The sequence below is a fragment of the Barbus barbus genome (genome assembly GCF_936440315.1).
Source record: "Barbus barbus genome assembly, chromosome: 47".
In the NCBI taxonomy this organism is placed as follows: Eukaryota; Metazoa; Chordata; class Actinopteri; order Cypriniformes; family Cyprinidae; genus Barbus; species Barbus barbus.
Genome location: NC_136725.1, coordinates 3,051,487 through 3,070,675, shown reverse-complemented (window position 1 = coordinate 3,070,675; position 19,189 = coordinate 3,051,487). Strand labels below are relative to the sequence as shown.

At 34.5% G+C, this 19,189-nt stretch overlaps 2 protein-coding genes across 6 annotated transcripts; one reads left to right on the top strand and one right to left on the bottom strand.

Annotated features, from left to right (window-relative positions):
* Positions 1–1,361: 1,361 nt before the first annotated feature.
* On the top strand, positions 1,362–10,032 carry LOC306865345 (enolase-phosphatase E1-like). Its single transcript, XM_079409889.1, has 6 exons — positions 1,362–1,606; positions 1,682–1,783; positions 3,777–3,979; positions 6,133–6,265; positions 7,915–8,038; positions 8,137–10,032. Exons 1-6 carry the CDS (start codon positions 1,523–1,525, stop codon positions 8,274–8,276), a joined length of 786 nt encoding a protein of 261 aa, XP_079266015.1. The 5' UTR covers positions 1,362–1,522; the 3' UTR covers positions 8,277–10,032.
* On the bottom strand, positions 8,575–16,753 carry LOC306865346 (transmembrane protein 150C-like). Of its 5 annotated transcripts, none has more exons than XM_079409890.1 (9): positions 16,691–16,753; positions 15,180–15,228; positions 13,727–13,829; positions 13,583–13,636; positions 13,459–13,491; positions 13,307–13,374; positions 12,240–12,367; positions 11,909–12,086; positions 8,575–9,635 (listed from the first exon to the last, which is right to left on the bottom strand). In XM_079409890.1, exons 3-9 carry the CDS (start codon positions 13,798–13,800, stop codon positions 9,427–9,429), a joined length of 744 nt encoding a protein of 247 aa, XP_079266016.1. In that variant the 5' UTR covers positions 13,801–13,829; positions 15,180–15,228; positions 16,691–16,753; the 3' UTR covers positions 8,575–9,426. The 5 variants fall into 5 exon arrangements, with proteins under 5 accessions (XP_079266016.1, XP_079266020.1, XP_079266018.1 ...); XM_079409892.1 differs by having other exon boundaries at positions 8,578–9,635; positions 15,143–15,228; positions 16,691–16,744; XM_079409893.1 differs by having other exon boundaries at positions 8,578–9,635; positions 15,180–15,387; positions 16,691–16,718.
* Between the last annotated feature and the right edge of the window lie 2,436 nt (positions 16,754–19,189).

Sequence of the window (19,189 nt, the reverse complement as noted above, 5' to 3'; positions counted from 1 at the left end):
AAAAAAGGCTATTTCTTCAAAAGTACCTCCTACTGTTTCAGCACACCTAATGAGAAGTCTGTGTACTGTGGCAGTCTGAAGTTGCATTCATCCAAACTCAACAAAGTTCTTAAAGACAGTACATTATTTCTCCAATTTTGAGGCTTATAGAAACATCAATATAAATATGTAGATAAAAATAATGGCCTTTGCATGCAAGGTACCTCCTATTCTGTCAGCACAGCTAAAATGAAGTCCCACACTGTCAGAAATGTCACACTATACCTCACACAGGTTCAGAGCAGTTAATACAGAGTCTTTGCTCTGGAGCAGTTTGGAGCACGGATGGGTCATAGCGGAGATCTCACTAAAGGTTCAGCTCCAAACCTAATCTAATTAAGAGTCAGGAACAATAGATATTTACAGGCAGGCTTGTTGGAGCAGGACTGACACTGAACTCTGCAGGAAGCTAGATCTCCTGAAAAAGGATTGGGTGCCCCTCACGTATGTGCCTTTAAAAAAATAGACAGTGGTTCTACTTCTTTGGTTAAATAGCATTTTGTTGTATTTGTTGTATTCAGATGCATGCTATGTCCAGTACACATACCCTCTAAATCAAATGATGTGCCATATCTCGAAAACGCTGCAGTAAAATGGTTTCATATGACGTGTGCATATAGTATGGGACGTCCCATGTAAGAACTGACCAATCATTTCTTGTACTTATTAGAAATTAGGTCTTTATAGCTCTCTAAAGTGTATTAATGTCCCATATCTCCATTTCTACGAATCTTGCATCTCAAGTCTGGGCGTCTAGAATGAAAAGCGCTTCATGTAATTACATTAATTACAGTAACGAGGCCGGCTTGACCTCGGTCCCATGAAGGTCAAGACTTCTTAAGAAAGCTACATTTGTCCTAAATTGATTACTCTGACTAGAAACAAACATCTCTTATAGAAATAACAGTAACAACAACAAAAATATAACAATTGCAAATACATAAATGAAGAAAATATTTTGTGTGTCCTTTTGGGAAAAAAAAAAGATTTATCCTGTTCGTTAGATAAAAAAAGCAAACAAACTACAAAATAAGTACATGAATGAATGAATTTCAGCAAGAGGTAAAGGTATTTTATGTTATATGCAGCCTTATAACATTTACTTCCTTACTACAATCTTTCCCGACCGTGTTGCCAGATTAAATAATAAAATGCTTAAGTATACATACGGCTATTAAATTACTAAATAAATAATTTTCTTTATATTAAATATAAATTTAGAGCTGTTGCATATGATAATGTATCATACAAAATGTACATACATATTTAAAAAACAAATAGCAGACATAAATGAAGTGTACCGATGTAGCATTAGGGGGGTTATGTGCGCAGGATCTGGCAACCCGCCGCCGCTCCATGTGTTAGCTCGCTAGCCTCGCATGCTATTATTGATTCATTTGTCAAAATCTGAGCTTCTCATCTGATATAACCAAACCAAACACAGGACTTTAACAAACATATATATCGTTTGCCATTGATAAAAATGGCAGCGATTGCCGTACCAGAAAATACCAGAGTCCTTCTTCTGGACATTGAAGGAACCACGACGCCCATCAGGTTTGTGAAGGTAAGAGATAATAGAAGAGCAAATAAATCATATTCATTATGTGCGGTGGGTTATTGTGTCGTTTCTTGCATGTAGGACATCTTATTTCCCTACATCAGAGAGAATCTGGAGGAATATCTGTCTGCTCACTGGGAAGAGGATGAATGCAAACAAGACGTGCATCTGCTCAAGAAACAGGTCGACAGCTTTATTCTTATTTCACATTAATAGCTAGTTCTGCCACGGGTTTAAACGTTATTCTCATGTGCACTACTACTAATGGGTGGACCTTTTCGTTTTACATTGAGGGAAGTATTATACAAAAGCTTCAAATCGTTTTAGTCCTTCTCGAGATATAGTTGACACTCATTAATCTGTGGTGGTAAAACAGAAAACGGTATTATTCTTTGAAAACAAACAAATACATGTAACTCAGTTGTGTGCTGAAATTAGGAGGCAGGTTTTTAACCCTTGTGCCACCTTTTGGATATTTTTGTCCTTTTCAGTTTTGTTTTTTTGACCAGTTTGCCTGTTATTGCCAACTGCATACATTTTGGCACAGGTGTGTGTTTTTATTACTATTTCACTTCCATTTCCTTTAATAAATCTGTTTTGCACTTGGTACACAAAACAGTTCCTCTCAGGACCTTAAGGACAAACATGTCCCCATTGAAACCCATTAAAACTGCTGTTTTTAACCAGTGCCATTTAACTGTAAAATTATGCCATTTTTGTGACTAGGCTTTCATTCTGTTGGCAAGGCTTTAAAATTATTGTTTTTTTTTAACCAGACTGCGCCATTCTTTTCAGGTTTGGCCTATAAAGCAAATACTCGCTTTATTCCTGTTTTCTGCTTCTGCATATTATAGAGCCGATTGGATAAATAATGCAGCTATACTTATGTGGGTGTGTTGGTATGGATGTCAAAGTGTGGTTTGTATGTGTCATAAGAATAATTTGTGTGTGTGTGTGTGTGTGTGTGCTATTTGAGAGATATTTTTTTACTGGCATCTAATGGGGAAAATTTGGTACTGCGCCCAAACAAAATCTTACTGAAAGCTCATTTTTTGAGATATCAACCTCAGATTTGGAACACAACTTGTTTAGATTTATAGCTTTGATTTTCTAGCAGGTATAGAGTTCAACATGTTTAATAAACTTAAACCTCTATAACTTTTTTTTGGTTTCACTTTTATTTATTTTTTTACTTCAACAATAATCTGCCATGGATCGTCTTTAATGAGACCAAACTTAACTCTGTGCTTCCAAGCTTCAGATTTTTATGACGTTTTTTGATACGAGCATTTTTGTCCACTATTGACCTATGTGTAACTTTTTTTTATTTTTTTATTGAGGCACAAAAGTTAATCAAATGTAAATTCATGTCCCAGTCACATTTTCTTGGTTAGATAAACATTACTTAAAAATACACTTTAAAAAAAAAAAAAAATTTTTTTTAATATTTTTACATTATAATCAATATTCTATTTATTCAAGCCATGTATAAATCTCATCTCAAGTTAGTGTTTTTAAGCATAAAAAGTAATAACTCAAGGCAGTATAATTTAAACAATGTATTGTTTTGTGAACTTATGTTCCGTTATTCTTTTTAATAAATAACTTTTAACTATTTTTGAGTTTTTCGGATCATCATTCATCAAAGCTGGTCACAAATGTCACAAAACTGATTACTCACTAAAAACTCCCAAAATTCATGTTTTCATGTCATTTTAAATCTTATTTTGACGCAAAGAAGTGGTTATATCTAAGTGTGTGAGTTGTTTGCTTAGTTTTTAAATGACTCTTTCCTATTAATGGCATTATAATGTTTATTCAGACTGATTTGCGAACATGCACGATCACGAGGTGGGATTTATCGCATGTACCAATAAAAGCCGAGCATTGCTTCCTCTCACTGGCTTTCCCCCCATTCATTCTCAATTACCCCCCACTAAAGTCACAACACGTTTTGGGGGTCTGTTTAAACTCAATGGGCTCAGGGGAGGCGAGAGAGTTGTGTTTCTTTAGAAAACGAGTGATTTATACAGTTTAATGTTATAGTTTGTAATATGGACGTTATTTTATTTTTGTACTACGATTTGTTTCCTCATCCAGTATTTTGAGTAGACAGTGCTTCCTGATGTAAATGCACTATCCGTGTTGTTCAGACCGAACCCTGTGTGTGTTTCAGGCTGAAGAAGACTTGCGGCAGAATAAAGCGTGTCACGTTCATGCGGTGGACCAGACGGTTCACACAGACGAGGAGAAGGCCATCCGGGAGGTGGTGGATAGTGTGCTGTGGCAGATGGCAGCGGACAGAAAGAGCACTGCGCTCAAACAGCTGCAGGGACACATGTGGAGAGCCGCGTACGTGACGGGGAAAATCAAAGGCGAGTAAGTAACCTCATCTTTACCAGCACAAACAGCCCATGTGTGTTTGAGCAGAACTGCTGACTTAGGCGGTAAATAGTTTTGTTGTTTATTAATAAATAAGCTTCAAATACAGGCTATCAAATTAGGTTGTGGCTGCAGCTGGCATCCACAGTTTTAGTCAATATTCAGTAGGGATGTAACGATGAACTGCGAGCCGGTTGAAAATCGATTCAATATCAAAACCTACAGCACATCCTTTTTAAGTCTAGTGAAAATGAAGGTTAGTGTACACGAGAGATGGCGATAAACGCCTATCGCAGTCTGGATGCTTACAATTAACTCCTCAGCGGAAAAGTTGGGATAATTTGTTTGTGCATCAGTCTTATGCTCGGTTAAACTGAAGCAAGACACACAGTGTTACTTACGATCTCATCATGATTTGTGCTAAGATGTCCGGGGAGGTTTTAGTGGACATTTCACTTGCATTGCTGGGTCAGTCTGTATGTCTACGCATTCATTTTTATTTATACTACGCTTTTCACAGTACATATCGTTTCACTGCAGCTTTACAGAACATGCATGTTTAGTACAATGCTAAATGAATACTAGTAAGCTAATCGCTTCATGCCATTATTACTGATTTCATTAGTTTTATAATGTGTGCTTAGTTTGGTCAGGTTTGTTGCTGTGGAACAGAGCTAGAAAGCATTTGAATGCTCTGTCTGAGCCATCATGTGCTCTCAAATAAACAAGATGAATGCAATTCAATGCTGCCTACCGTGTTTAGCCTAAACCTTTATTAGGTTTTTTTAAAGATAAAAGTATAGCCTACATGCAGATTAATAAATGCACACACACACATACAGTATATATGTGCGTATGTATGTTTTTATGCATATTTACTGTAAACACACATACAGGTAAAACGTGTGGCCACTATTAATGTCTTCAATGCTCATCAAGCCTGCATTTAATTGATCAAAAATATAGACAAAAACAGTAATATTTTGAAATGTTACAATTTAAAATAATAATATTTATAATTTATTTCTGTGATCAAAGCTGTATTTTCAGCATCAATACTCCAGTCTTTAGTGTCACATGATCCTTCAGAAATCATACTAATAATATGCTGATTTATTATCAGGGATGGAAAAAGTTGTGCTGCTTAATATTTCTTTTATTAATTGAGATAATTTTAGTATTCTTTGAATCAAAGAACATCGTTTATTTATAATATAAATGTTTTGTAACAACTTGCACTACTGTTCAAAGGTTTGGGGTCAGTATTTAATTTTTTTTTTTTTTTTTTAAAGAATATGAATTTATTTATTCAGCAGTTTTTCAAATTGATTTTAAAAAGTGATAAAGACATTCAATCAATCAATCAATCAATCCTGTATAAAGTATCACAGCTTCCAGAAAAAATATTAAGCAGCACAAATGTTTCCAACACTGGCAATAACCAAATATCAAATCAGCACATGAGAAGGATCTCTGAAGGATCACGTGACACTTAAGACTGGCGTAAAGGATGATGAAAATCCAGCTTTGCATCACAGATATGAATATAAAGAATATTAAAACATTTACTGATCTTGTCTCTATTTTTGATCAAATAAACGGAGGCTTGATGATCATATGAGACTTTAGTTTATTTATATGCAGATTTGGGTTTTGTTTTAAAATTTCAATTTAGTTTTGTTACATTTCAATTTCACAAAAAACAGTGCAGCAACAGCCTAATAAAAGGACACCTCATTTACTGTATAATTTCTCTTCAATTTCATTTTGTTAAAAAAAAAGTGAGAATCAAAATGGTGAATCGAATCATGAGTTGAGTGAATCGTTACATCCCTAATATTCAATCCCTGGAAATTCATATTTGAACACAGAAATAAATTATATTTTACAATATATTCACATAGAAAACAGTTATTTTAAATGATGATAATATTTCACGATATTTGTGTTTTTTGCTGTATTTCAATCAAATAAATGCAGTCTTGGTGAGCAGAAGAGACTTTCTAACATTCAACCATCAAACATTTAAAACATCTTTCAGACCCCAGACTTTATGATGGTGTACATTGTATCCAATGCTGTAGTCTACGGTTCTCACTAGATGCAGTAAAAGTGAGTTATGTTATAGTTTTGCTGTGGTTTTGTCGCAGGGTGTACCAGGATGTGGTTCCAGCCATCAGACGGTGGAGACAGCACGGCCTGAAGATCTACATCTACTCTTCAGGAAGCGTGGAGGCACAGAAGCTGCTCTTTGGTTATTCTGTCGAAGGCCATCTATTAGATGTAAGCTTGATCAGTAATTATAAGCATCTTGTGCTCGCATGAGATTCAGATCTCTTTAGTCTCTGTAGTCTGGATGTGGCCATTAAGGACGGTCTTGTGCATCACAAAACCCACTGGACTTGTGATTAATTATGTAAAAGTAGTCATTTCCTGTAGGCAAGTCATTATTGCCAAACCCGGGCTGGTACTATCAGATACTGTGTTGCTCTGAAGTGGTTTATTTTGCACTGATGTCCTGCTGATTGTACATTATTGCTGCTCTTACAGTGGCATTTCTGATTATCAGAGTCTACTTATTGATTTAATTTCCTTTTTTCATTAGATGCCAGCAGTAATGTGATTTTATTAGTGATGTTAGACTATTGTAGTACTTAGTAATATTTTGAATTAGTATCTTTTATATTTTTATTTTTCATGTTAATTTTAGGTAAAATTCCAGTTTTCTTCAACTGGTTACATTTATTTATAGAATTAAAATGGTAAAAAAGTAAAATATTTGAAATACTATTATAGTATTAATATTTTGAATTCACTTTTAGTTCTATATCAGTTTTATTGTAGTTTTAGTAATTTTAGTACTTCAACTTATTCATTTCAGTTATTTACCAAGGCTAAGTTTGTTTTCCCATCAAATATTTGTATTTTAATATATGACCCTGGAGCACAAAAGCAGTCTGAAGTCGCTGGGGTATATTTATAGCAATAGCCAAAAATACATTGTATGGCTCAAAATTATACATTTCTCTTTTATGCCAAAAATCATTAGGATATTAAGTAAAGATCATGTTCCATGAAGATATTTTGTAAATTTCCTACTGTAAATATATCAAAACATAATTTTTGATTTTTTTTATGCATTGCTAAAAACTTCATTTGAACAACTTTAAAGGTGATTTTATCAATATTTAGATTTTTTTGCTCCCTCAGATTCCAGATTTTCTAATAGTTGTATCTCAGCCAGATATTGTCCTATCCTAACAAATAAAATGTATTTATTCAGCTTTCAGACGATGTATAAATCTCAATGTTGAAAAATTGACACTTATGACTGGTTTTGTGGTCCAGATTCATTTATTTATTTATATATATATAATTTATTTTTTTAAAGGTGACAACACTGTTGTGTTCTTTATCTCATTCGTTTTATTTTTAGTTTTTTATATATATTTCCATTTAATATATTATATTTTTCTATATTAAATTAAACTTATATTTCAGTTGCTAAGGCAGTATTTCTAATATTCTTTTTTACATTTAATATTTATATTTTATTTCAGTTTTTTTTTTTTTTATTGATGTAAATATTTTTTAATAATCTTAGTATTTGTAATCACTGACCTGCAGTAACCACCAAGGTTTTTTTTGTTTTTGTTTTTTTTTCACCAAGAAAGTTGGCAAAAAAAGTCTTAATCCATAACGAACGTTCACCAGGAAATGAAAAAAAAATAGCTTAAGTTATGGTATTTCAGTAAAGGTCAAAATAAATAATTCAAAGTGATCTAGAAAGGATTGTAAATGACATTTATGCTTACATGGGTGGAATTAAAGCCAAGAAATCCTTCTGCAGGGAAAATTAGAAATAAAATAGTTTGCTTGATACAGATTCACAAGTTTAAATGAGTTTTGAATTTTTACATTTATTTTCTCAGCTGTTTGATGGTCACTTCGACACCAACATTGGTGCCAAAGTAGAAAGTAAGAGCTATGAGAACATCGCGGAGAGGATTGGATGCCAACCAGAGGAAATCATGTTCCTAACCGACGTCACACGAGGTGCGTACACACTTTTCATATTCATTACATGCTTGTGCCACATGAGGGTTCAATGTTAATTCAACACTTAACTCGGCTTCATTAAATCTCCCTTACAGAGGCGAAGGCAGCAAAGGATGCTGGGGTGAACGTGATCGTGGTAGTTAGACCTGGCAACATGGAGTTAACAGAAGAGGAGAGGAACCATTATAGAATAATCACATCTTTCACCCAGTTAGAACTGAGCGGGACCGTTTGACAGCGCAGAACCAGGCTTACAGCATCGGATCATGTGAAAAACCAGCGGTCTCTGTGTTGTTATTCTGCTGGACTGAAACGCCAAGCCTCCCAGGTGCTTGTTTTCTACACTGAAACCCATCTATGAATTATCATACACTTACAATCTCTTTCAATGTTTTATATGCGGTGTTAATGTGTAGCATATGACACATTCATGACTTTATCCCCCACATGTGCAGTGATATAAAATATGATAACCTGCCAACTAGACACAGGTTTAGTGTGATTGTACCTCATGTCTTATAAACCTCAATCTTAAATGTTGTTGTTCAATTTTATTCCAAATGGACACATCGAACAAATCATATTTGCAGCAGTTAGATACACCAGCACCCGAAAACAGATGTCTGTTTTAGTAACAAAATACTGGATTATGACCAATATCAGAGATGTTTTACAATATTTAACATCAAGTATAAATTTATATGATTATGCAGGACAGGCTCAAAATGAATGCGGTTACATTACAAAGCATCTATGATTCAATGATATCGAAAGTATAGTTCACCCAGAAAATAAAAATTCTCATCATTTACTCACTTAAGTTGTTACAAGCCTGTATGTTCTGTTTAGGATATTTTGAAGTTGACGGTAGCCATTGACTTCCATAGAATTTTTTTTTGTCCATACTATGTAAGTTAATGGCTACCAGCAACTGTTTGCTTACCAACAGTCTTCAAAAAAGCTTTATGTTCAACAAAAGAAAGAAACTACAGTTTTGGAACAACTTGAGGGTGAGTAAATAACACAATTTTTATTTCTGGGTGCACTGTCTCTTTAAATGCCATGTACAGATTCTTCAGAAGCTCTTAGATCTTCCACAGAAACAATAACCGCATACGGATTTGAAGTGACCAAAAGGGTTAGTAAATAACAACAGAATATAAAGAATGTTTCGGTATCCAGATCTTCTCCTTGAAAGTGTCTTTGTTGCGTCGCTCAGCTGACATACAAACATGGAACACCTCACAGTAAATCGTTGTGCATTTCGTGAATTTGTTGCTTTTGCGAAGGTCTTTCTAGAGAGATTACAGTCAGTTTACATGCAGGACTGATCACTGGCGAACACTGGAAAGAGTATGAGGCTCCACAGATACTGAAGAGAGAGACTAGAGCTGGTCAGACTGGTACTCGGAGACCTCGGAGAAGCTCTCGGAGAGGCTGAGTGGACGGTCCTGGTCGTCGCTGCAGACGATCTCGAAATGGTAGTGGCGAAACTCAATGGCGAACGTGCCCAGGTACGTCAGGAAGAACATGACCAGTGCCCACTGAGCGCGGGCCGCATGCATGTGCAGCCGCTGAGCCATCAGAGCGAAGTCTGGGATCTGCCGTCAAGGCTGAAATATGGGCAAAATGTGTAGAAGAAGATTTTGAACAAGTAGGGCTGGGTGATGCATCACATACTGTATATTCACTATAAATGATCTGAGCAACATTGACAGCAACAATAACTTAAACCAGCCTATAGTGGTTAGTTTGTTTGTTTTGATAGATAATAGATGCTGAAAGTATACCAACTAAGCTGTTATTTTATGTATTTGTATTTTTTCCTGCAGGGTGAATTTTGTTTCATTTTTGTGTTAGATTGTCAGTTTCAGTGATTTGATTCATAAGTCTGATTCAGCAATTCTTTTGTCATCACTTCACGGATATCCTTGCATGGCTTTTTATGTTAAATTCAAATTTTGCTAAAAGTAAAGGTACATATTGTGTTTTGTTTTGTTGTATTGTTTATATTGCCTTTGTATGGAAGCTTGTTTTTGACTGAATTAAAATAAAGGTAATTGCAATCTTTTATTTCACAATTCTCACTTATTTTTTCTATGAATTGTGTGATGTAATCATGCAGTTGTGAGTTATAAAGATGTAAACTTGCAATTGTAAGAAAAGTCTTTTTTCCCCCTGAACTGGACATTATAACTCACAATTGTGTTTCTATCTCACAGTTCTGAGACAAGAAGTCAGAATTGCGTGATATAAATGTACACTTCTAAGAAAAATTCAGAATTGAGATAAAAAGTTGCAATTGCTTCTTTTTTTGTTTATTTAGTGGCGGAAATGGGCTTCCTAGCTTAGTGAGAATTAAGTACACTTAAGCTTTTTTTTTTATTATGGAAATATATTTTCAAAAGAACTGTTTAGTGCAAACTTAACGTAATATTCTCGGACACTTTATTACATGAAAATGTATTATAGTTTAAATTCATTTTAAATTAAATTAGCTGAATTAAATTAGCTAACCCACTTAAGTAGGACTTAAGTACATCTTTATAAGTAATTTCATAATTACTTCTATTGTCTTTAAAATAAATGTTCAAGTGAACTGCCAAACGTACTGACAATCATTTATGGAAAACTAAAATATTTTACTGTCTTTTTTGTTTTTTTACTTGTATGTCATATTTAAATATATTTGTAATATATATTTACTAGACATTTTACTTTGGTACTTTACATGTGTTTTAGTATGTTAGTCAGCACTTAGCACAAATTAGAGTGCTACTTTAAAGTATGGCAAAATATTTAAATAATAATTACTTTAAAGTAAAATGTTTGTTGACATTATTACAAAGTGCACTTTTTAAAAGTGTGTTATGAAACGTAGGTTACACTTTATTTTAAGGTGTCCTTGTTACTTACAGGATTAGGGTTTGAATTCGGGTTTGGTGTGGGGTTAGTTGCATGCAATTATGCATAATTTACTGTTGTTATTATTATAGTAAAATACATGGTTAAAGTTAAGTGGCCTTTAAAAAAAAAAAAAAAATATATATATATATATATATATATATATATATATATATATATATATATATATATGTGTGTGTGTGTGACCCTGGACCACAAAACTAGTCTTAAGTGTAAATTTTTCAAAATTGCGATTTAATCATCTGAAAGCTGAATAAATAAGTTTTATTTGGCTGAGATACAACTATTTGAAAATCTGGAATCTGAGGGTGCAAAAAAATCTAAATATTGAGAAAATCTCCTTTAAAGTTGTCCAAAACAAGTTCTTTGCAATGCATATTACTAATCAAGTTTTGATATATTTACAGTAGGAAATTTAGAAAATATCTTCATGGAACATGATCTTTACTTAATATCCTAATGATTTTTGGCATAAAAGAAAAACTGATCATTTTGGCCCATACGATGTATTTTTGCCTATTCTATATGAACCGTTTTTACAAAAATATAATGTTAAGATTAAAGTACTTAAAGTACACTTTTTTTTTTTTTGCAAGGGGTGTGTATATAAATGGAAATATTTTTTTTTTCATGCTGCTTTGTTCGAATGGTGAAATTAAATTTTCACCATTTTTCAAAAGTTTTAATGTTATACATTTTTAAATAATTTTGGATCTCTTTGACAACAGTGGGTTTTGTTTGATATGACATTTCATGATATTTCAGAGCAAGATGTATAATGCATATCATCAGAAATCAAGACAGTCTGGCGTTATCACCCAGCACTATCATTTACTTGCAGCTAAAAATACTAGATTCATTTCTTTCTGCACAGTCAACAAAGACAGTGCTCGCGTATATAGTTTTACATGCGTGAGGTTACAGTGGAAGGAAGAAGGATACAAAGCAGCATGCAGGAAGTTACAGCTCCGGACAACAGGAAGCGAGGGATTCCTGTTCGCCTGCCTTCATTCCTCAGGTTGACCTTTAGGGTCATGAAAGACTGGACCCAGCAGAACAGTGTTCCTAGGCCAAAGGTCATGGACGTGCCAATGTTATGCAGCTCCTCATCGTTGGACAGCTAGATCACCAAAACAAATTAGATGTTAAAAAAATCATTTAAATGTGTTTAAAATTTTGGCATGATAGAATATATTTCTGTTAATCTTACAAAAAAAAAGCCTAAATAAGTGGCTCAATGTTGTTTGCAAAAAAATAAAATAAAACATCATACCTGGAAGTTCCCAACTAAAGTCATACCAAAGCAAGCAAGAGACAAAGCCACCAGACTACCGATGTTGAGCCAGGGTTTATGCACTCTCGGCTTCAGCTGCAGATATCGCAGTACTCCCAGAATAAAGCCTGGAGCCCAAGACCATGAACATTTATTTCAAACAATTCTACATTCATTCCAAGATTAGGATGAGTTTGTTTCTTCATCAGGTTTGGAGAAATGTGTCTCTGCATCAGTGTCTCATCAATGGATGCTCTGCAGTGAATGGGTGCCGTCAGAATGAGAGTCCAAACAGCTGATAAACACATCACAATAATCCACACCACTCCAGTCCATCAGTTAATGTTTTGAGAAGAGAAAAGCTGCCTGTTTGTAAGAAACAAATCCATGATTAAGGTGTTTTTAACTTCAAACTGTTCAAACAAAAAAACAAGTCTTGTATTCATAATATTGCTGCTTCTAGTGAAAAAGCGGTCTGGTCTGAATCAGGAGAGAAATCTGCACAGATCAAGCACTGTTTACAGTCCAATACAGCTCTAAACAAATATGTGTGTGGATTTTGATGTGAGAGACAACAGAAGATGTATTTTGTCACTGGAGGAAGTGTTTTTATGGGTTGTGGACTCGTATTTTAGCCAGAAGCGACAGCTAAAAGTTGATGGATTTTTGCTTTCAAACACGCAGCTTTTCTCTTCACAAGATGTTAACTGATGGACTGGAGTGGTGTGGATTACTGTGATGTTTTTATCAGCTGTTTGGACTCTCATTCTGACGGCACCCATTCCGTCAATTGCTGAGACACTGATGCAGAGACACACTTCTACAAACCTGATGAAGAAACAAACTCATCTACATCTTGAATGGTCTAAGCAAGTTTTCAGCAATTTTTCTTTTTTTGGTGAACTATTCCTTTAAGAACTAAACTGATGTTCATATGATGTTGGTGGACAGTGCAACAATTGCATCAGGCTAAAATTCAGGTCATATGAAATAATGAATATATCAGTCGTTAGCTCTTTCTGTTTACAAGACCAAATCCTCTGATAGGATCTGAGCACCATTCATACCTACAAAGGCTGCCATGTTCATGACTTGACTGAACACACAGCTGGCAGGTGGGGCATTGCCTGCAATGCTAAACAGCAAAGACAGCACATAAAAACATTGATCAACCTCTAAACAAACTGTGCAGTTCATAAGACAATGCATATAGATTTACCTGATATATGGAGGAGACTTTGATTCTGACCTCCTATGTGAGTAAAAATAAAATTGAAGGAGGCATAAATATTGATTATACTTATATTAAATAATTGGCTTGCACTAGAGGAAAATTCCCTTACTTGTACTCTGAACTGAGTGGGGTGATTTTCTCATCCTCCACAGCAATAAAATACCTGTTCAGAATGAAATTATATAACATTTATCTTAACAGCAGCTTAAAGCATTGACATGGAAACGGGGCAAAGCAGGTGTGGGATACTCACACAACCCAGAGACCAGCAGCTGTGAAGAAAGAAAACATTACAGGCAGAAACATCCATGGACTGCACTTCCTCATGTCGCCTCATGAACGTCAATAAAACAACCCTGCAATGAAACCAGCACCACATTCTAATATCCTGCATTCATACTCCAACAAATCAATCACAATTAAAACTGCGGCTGCCTCGTTTTGTTTGTGGCCCTTTTTTCCCGTCATAGTTGTCCATAGTTCTGGGTAGATTTGAGTCTGTTACTGATTACAGTTTACATGATGTAGTTACTAAAATTGTACATGTAATTGAAATAAAATAAAATTGTAATGTAATCTAGGTTGCTCATTTTAGGTAATGCATTCTGACTACTTTTTATCTAACTTTTTTTTGTAATTACCAATAAATGTACCACTCTGATATAAAAAAGCACAGAAAAACTAAATCTATTTTATTCTTTGTTATCAACACCATAAAATGCATTAAACATGAAGCTTTTCAAAGCTAAATGGTCTGACAGTAGAATTTTTTTTATTATTTAAAAGAGGGAAAATCAATAAATTGATGCCATTATGTGAATAATATGTAATCAATAAAAAGTAACTGATTTTTTTTTAAAGTAATATAATCTAATTACATGTACTTTTTGTAATTTGATAACATAATCCAGATTACATGTAATCAGTCTCTGCCCAGCACTGGTAATCCAATAGTTTTTTCCAAAAGGATTTTTAAAAAAGTTCAATAAAAAATTATTTGCAACATTAGAACGTCTGATTCAAAATTTAAATCTGAAGCAATGACCTGATCTCATGAAGCATTGTGAATTACGTAATTTATTACAAGTTTACCCAAACATGTGAGTTTTTCTCTTTTGAAAAGAAGTGTGCTTAATTCTACTGAAAGTGCATTTGTAGTGTACTTCTTTTCTTAATAGTGTGTGTGTGTGTGTGTATAAACTGGATTTGCAGGCAATATACAGTATTAATTAAATAAAGGCTGCTAAAGTGTACTTAGAGATCACATACTTTCATGAGTGGGTTAACACATTTTAAGTGAAAAGAAGATATTTTGAAGAATGTTGGCAACCTAACCATTGGCGGTAACCAGAAATACCATGGAAGTCAATGGCTACCGTCAGCTCTATGGTTACATTCTTCAAAATCTTCTTTTATGCTCAACAAAAGTACTAATTTTAAAAGTATGCTATTGTATTTTTTCCACAAAGCTTCATGGGAGTGGACAATCACTGCTGAGCTCTTTTGCAGGATCTCTCTTCATAGATTATGGGTGAGGTTCCTTATTAGTAATTCAGCTATTACACTATTACCCAAATCTGTAAACATGAACAAACACAGAAGCATATATCATCACTTAACAACTCTTAAGGTCGTAATGGGGATGAGATTTGTACTTGCAGTTCCCTACAGTTTATTGTGAATAAGACGGGAATCAAAGCACTGACCAGCCTCGAGATTTCTTGGAGAATGTCTTACGTGTCGACCGGGTTCAGTCTACAGAGACAAAACAAAAAGCAGTCCTTTACTATACTCCAGCGTGCCTGACATCTGGAAGCATCTATAAAGCATTGATCAGGAAATGTCCATTCATTGATTTGGTGCTTGTGGACAGCTCCTTAGTGCTGAAAGACCTGACTCCACATTCACATCCAGCTGCAGAAATAGTATAATAAATGGGCTTAATTCATTATCAGCTTGATATGATAGACTTTATTAGCCTATAGTATCAATTCAAAATTGAAAAAACTGGCATGATATGTATTTCTTGCTACTCAAAATAATAAAATGACACCTTAGTTTAGAGGACAAACCCAAGTCATGACTATATGTTCACTTTGAATCGAAATACACAGCATGAAAACATATTGGGCTGCATTAATACGCGATATTTATGTGTAATTTCCGTATTGTCTTTAAAATGCGAGATAGCGCGTCATTTGATAAAAGGTTTAAAGGACTTTATTGTGAACGACGAGTATAAAAACCATACCTTGTAGACAGTACTCTCTTCTGTCTCGTATGAAGCCCGTGTCCTCTTCATTTCAGAAGGACTGCAAGACAGACATGGTTTGCGTTGGTCTGTATGAGAGCCGGTGAACGGGTTTGGCTTCACGCGGAGTGCAGTGTTTACAGCACGGACTCGGTCTGGTGTGCATCTCACCTGCACTCATGTTCGATTCGCCAGAGAGTCGTTCTTTTGAACCCAATTCATAGGAACCGATTCGCAAAGCTTTGGACTTCACCGCGGATACAGCGCTACGCCAGGCCACAGGTTAGAATAGAATAGAATAGAATAGAATAGAATAGAATAGAATAGAATAATTTTCTGAAGTAAATAAAACAAACTTTATTTAAGTAGCCTACGTTATACAATAAAATAGCCTAAAATTTAGTCGTTCTACTTAAAATTTCACATTTATTGTGTTGTTTCTTTGTAATTATTTGTCAAATTTAGGCTACTATCAATTTCTGAATAAAATAAATCGATTTTTTTGTTTTGTTTTTCATGGTTTGTGAATAAAAACTATTTATAGCTACATATGCACACCATTATAAAAGTAAAACAACCTGTTTTGTTAGATTGTCTTATCGTTTGATCATTTAGGCTGTTCCGCATTTACATTTACAAATAGCAAGGCTTTTATCAGGATATTAAAAAATAAAAATAAAACTAAATGCAAGATAAAAGCAGCATAATAATTTTCGAAAGATAAAATTGAAATCAAAACTACACACCATTAATAGCCTACTAACTGAAATTAAAAACCAAAATACAAAACAAACATAAAAACTGGTAAAAGTTTTCAACCTTGATCTGCATCGCCCATACAACACAAATATGAGCAGTGATAAACTCCTGTGAGAACAGAGTTATTTACTAAGATTGCACCCTTTTCTGTGAGAGTTAAAGTTCATTTGTTGGTGTGTTTCATTTGGACAAACAATGTTCACTTACCATTTAAGCACACATGGACAGCTGATCTGAGGTGTGTTTCTGCTCTCTGTTGATGTCAGAGTTGGGGAAGTGGCGAGTCTACAGCACTGCAATGGGACCAGTTTAACCAGTGTTTGTGGTGCTGTTACATAAGCTAAAGTCACTCAGTAACCTAGAAGATTTAATGAAAGCGAAGGTGCCATAATATTAAATATGGATATATTAAATAATAATGAATTACAATAAATATAAAATCTAGACAAATGTACAACTGTAGCCATAAAGGTATTGTGTGAAATCACATTTTTGGAAGTGCAAATAAGTAAATCAAAAATGTGATTAAGTAACCTGAGAGAACACTATTTTCTAGTGTGTGTGTGTGCTCTTGTGTATAGTCAAGTCAGGTCACCTATATTTATATAGAGCTTTTAACAGTACAGATTGTGTCAAAGCACTTAGCCGTATCAAACTGGAGGATAGAGTGTCAGTAATGTATTGTTTATGTAATGTTTATTGTCAGTATAGTACATAAGTACACAAGGATAGTACACTCTTTATTGGCATCAATGGCTCTGAAGAACCTTGAACATCCATGGAACCTTTCAAATGCAGAAAAGGTTCTTTGGATTTTTAAAAAGTTCTTCAAAATGGTTATTTTAGGAAATGTTCATTGAAAGGTTCTTGGGGAACTAAAAATGGTTCTATGGCATCACTGCAAAAACACCCTTTTGGAACCTTTATTTTTAAGAGTGTCAAACCTGACATTTTTTACATTGTCCCCACAAGGGGAAAAAAATATTAAACATACTAAATGATCTTTATGTGAAAGTGTAACAATGCAAACAGTTTTTCTGTAAGGTAGGTTTAGGGTTAGAGGATAGAAAATCTGTGTATGTGTGATAATTTACTGTATTTTAGATTTTTAGGTTGCCTTTTTAAAATCTGGCAAGGGGCAACAGATGAAAATCAGCCATTGAGGCTAACTCTGGATTATTTACAGTATTTTACTGTTGATTAATGAGCACTGTCCCTGTTAAATAAATAAAATAAAAAATAAAATAAAATGGGGTTTGGTCAGTCAATAGAAGTCTATGGAAAGTCCCCACAATTCACAGAAACCTAATGTGTGTGTGTGCGTGTGTGTGTGTGTGTTTGTTCTTTGATTGTGATACATGGCTGGAAGAAAGTCCCGTTAGATTACCATCATGATATTGATATTCTCTATGAAGTCACTGAATAATAGTAAAACCTGACATGCCTGTAATGTTGCCTTCTCTTGTTAAATTTTAGTCCTGTGTAATCGCACAAACAAATTTGTTGAGTAAGTTGTCAACATATCCATGTTCCCTGTAATTAAATATTTGCTTCCACTTTAGAAGTTTACCCAGTTACTCAAAACGACCAATTAGACTTACATTTACATTACTTACACTGCTGGTTATACTCTGTATAATTGTGTATGTGACAAATACAAATCTTGAATCTTGAGACCGGGGGTGGGGGACGTTGATCCTGGAGGGCCACTCTCCTGCAGAGTTTAAATCCAACCCTGAAAAAACTTACCTAACTGCATCCTGAAGACCTTGATTAGCTGGTTCAGGTGTGTTTAATTAGGGTTGGAGCTAAACTCTGCAGGGACACCGGCCCTCCAGGATCACCGTTCCCCACCCCTGAATTAGACAATAGGCCTACCAGCAAAAACTCTGCAGCATACACTTGTCTTGGACCAGTTTTCTTATTTTTTGTATTAGCATACTACTAGATGGCGCTGTTCATCCACATTACAACATGACTGCGGCCCCTGTCTGACCTTTAATCTCACCAAACATTGCAGCCATTCACAACCATGAGTATGAGCACTATTAGACAGATGTTTACTGTATTCATAGACTCCCAACACAATTACACCCATTGATATTAGCGCATTTTTTTATGTAGTTACAATCCACTTTTTATTAGTTAGTCACAGTAAGAGTAAGCTACAATTACTTTTTTGTCTTATATTTTATTATATATTTTTATTTTTGAGAATATTTGATTTTCAGGGCATATTAACGTATTTGCATACTGTTTAACACATCAAGAAAAAAGAGTTAATGTGTTATTAGACTAAAAACACAAATGAACTGAACCTGTTACAGCCTACAAGCAACGAGCAATTGTTAACATTTCAACAGTATTACTTACGTGGTCCAGAACACTTATTATTTACACAGACCTTTTTACCACCACACTCACCATTTATATGCCAATTTAAACAGATTAATGGAAATTAAAATACTCCTATTTACCATGTAAGCTTCAGATAATTTATCTGTCCATCTTCACAGAAGGTGTGTATATAACACAAGGACAACTATATGCAAACTTTTCACAATACATTCAAGAACAATCACACCAGCTTTTATAGATACCTAGAATCTGCTTAAGGTGTAAAAATGTGTCAACCCACCAATATGTTATGGAATGTTGATAGTTCAAAAAAAGAATCATTATCAATGTTTTTGAACAATGCAAGAA